Source organism: Equus przewalskii, chromosome 9 (assembly GCF_037783145.1).
Source record: "Equus przewalskii isolate Varuska chromosome 9, EquPr2, whole genome shotgun sequence".
Taxonomy (NCBI): domain Eukaryota; kingdom Metazoa; phylum Chordata; class Mammalia; order Perissodactyla; family Equidae; genus Equus; species Equus przewalskii.
Genome location: NC_091839.1, coordinates 21668918 through 21671327, shown reverse-complemented (window position 1 = coordinate 21671327; position 2410 = coordinate 21668918). Strand labels below are relative to the sequence as shown.

The window sequence follows — 2410 nt, the reverse complement described above, 5'->3', positions numbered from 1 at the left end:
TAGTTAAAAGCGCAGAAGTGCATGCCTCATAGATCTGTAAAGAAGGAAGTTACCATGTATACGGCCTTCCCAGGAGTGATTTCACATTATAACAGCTCCTTAAATGTTATACATTCAAACTTTGGAAACCTTTTACTACAGGAAAAACATTAAGTAAATGTTTCCAAGAGGGAAATAATATGAGTGGAGAACATTGTATTTCAGTTGAAATGATCCATGTAGCCAATGCCTATTATTCCCATGCAGGAAACTCTAGCTCAGAAGACAAATACCACTGACTGGGCACTGACAGGATGGCCAACAGGGATTTGGCAATAGCAGTGATCTTCTTAACACAGATTGTGGTGGGGATCCTGGGCAATGCCTCTCTTCTTTGCCATTATATCATCCTTTACTTCACTGAGTCCAGGTTAAGGTGCACAGATTTGATTCTTAAGCACCTGATTGTAGCCAACTTCCTAGCCCTCTTCTGTAAAGGAGTCCCTCAGACAATGGCAGCATTTGGGTGGACAAATTTCATCAGTAATTTTGGATGCAAATTTTTTATATTTCTTCACAGAGTCGGGAGGGGAGTGTCCATTGGTAGCATCTGTGTCTTGAGTGTCTTCCAGGTGATCACGATCAGTCACAGGAACTCCAGGTGGGCAGAGCTTAAAGCAAAAGCTCCCAAGTACATTGTCCCCTCTCTTTTCCTTTGTTGGATCCTGCAAGTGGTGGTAAATGTCATTTTTCCTATCTTTGTAACTGGCAAACTGAGCAACAAAAACATCACACACCACAAAGATTTCCTATACTGTTCTTCTGTTGTTCATGACAAAACCAGTGACTCATTATATGCAGCATTGCTATCAGTCCCTGATGTTTTCTGTTTGGGGTTCATGCTTTGGGCCAGCAGCACCATGGTTTTCATCCTGTACAGGCACAAGCAGAGGGTCCAACACCTTTGTAGGGCCCACATCTCCCACAGATCCTCCCCTGAGTCCAGAGCTACCAAAACCATCCTTCTCCTGATGAGCACCTTTGTCTACTTTTATGCCCTTGCTTCCATCTTGCAAATTGTTTTGGCTGTTGTAAATAATCCTGACTGGTTCCTGGTGAACATCACTGCAATCACGACCATGTGTTTCCCAACAGTCAGCCCCTTTCTGCTCATGAAAAGTGACTCCAGTGTGTCTAGACTCTGCATTGCCTGGAAAAGGAATATAAAATTCCCTAATCTGGTCAGAAATACATAAGTTGTATATATTTACACAACGGACAATTGTCAATTCATTCATTCCCCCTCAGAGACCTAAATAAAGTGATCAATCACAAGACAATGGTAAACAAAATATCCTGAGCATCTTCTTCAAAATAAACATTAAATCACGATCGTATTGTGATGAAGTATCATTATCATGTAAATATGTGATTAAAGTTTTACTAGTTGTTGCAAAGGGGAAGTTTAGAACTTATGAAGTCATAAACAGCAGGTCTTGAAACTATCTGGATGTTATGGAGAAGTCTTTGAGTGTGTAACTTTTGATGCATTACAGTAAATTTCCCAGAAATAAACTAGGCTAGAATTTCAGGAAAATCTACATGAAAATGAGTCAGCCTGAGGCAGATCATTCCTGAAACTTACGAAATGTAATGTTCTTAGGGAATAAAGAATAGCCTGGTATAGATCTGGAGGGTCAGGTCAGTCTCCGTGATTAGAGCCTTTGGTTGCCAGTTAAGAGTTTTGTACATAACGTCCTTAGATAGACGGTGGTCATTTATTTGAAATGTAGTGTTATGCATGGAGATAGCACGTTGAAATCATTTTCTTGTACATTAAAGTAGAAGGAACAAAGGAGAACACAAAATGAAAGTATGCTTCAGCAGGTATTGAAAAACCATCAAGTGCATGTTCACAATTAAAAGACTGTTAGGATCTGTAGAAGGCTTATTTTCCTGTATTATGTTAAGATGACTTGAGCATGTTGGCAAGAAAGGGGTTTGGAGATGCGTGGTCATGTGTCTGCAGTAATGAAATAAGTTTATGGTGGAGACTTTCATTAAATTTGGAGCACTTTAGGGAGAACCATTTGAAAGGGAAAGATATAAATCCATTTTGCTTGTTCAGAGTTCGTGGCTTTGAGATTTACAAAAAGCAAAGTGTATCTCCTCAATTTTAGGAATGATTTTAATATGATTCCCTCTGTACATACATTATGAAGCTGATGCAAAGTATTAAGAACTCAGCAGTTTGAGAACAAAAGAATTATTTTGATTTAATGGATATATATCGAATGTCGTGCCGCAAAGAGAAACTCATATTTTTGGTTCACATCAGAAACTTAAATATTTGCTACATATTAGATCACAAAGAAAGAAGAAACATATATATGTACACACACATCTAAATTTGTGTGTGTCCATATATGTG

General features: G+C 38.8%; 1 protein-coding gene across 1 annotated transcript; it reads left to right on the top strand.

The window, feature by feature from the left end:
• Positions 1 to 209: 209 nt before the first annotated feature.
• Positions 210 to 2089, top strand: LOC103564675 (vomeronasal type-1 receptor 4-like). The gene has a single exon (XM_070558445.1). It carries the CDS (start codon positions 294 to 296, stop codon positions 1233 to 1235), a length of 942 nt encoding a protein of 313 aa, XP_070414546.1. The 5' UTR covers positions 210 to 293; the 3' UTR covers positions 1236 to 2089.
• The last annotated feature ends 321 nt before the right edge of the window (positions 2090 to 2410 follow it).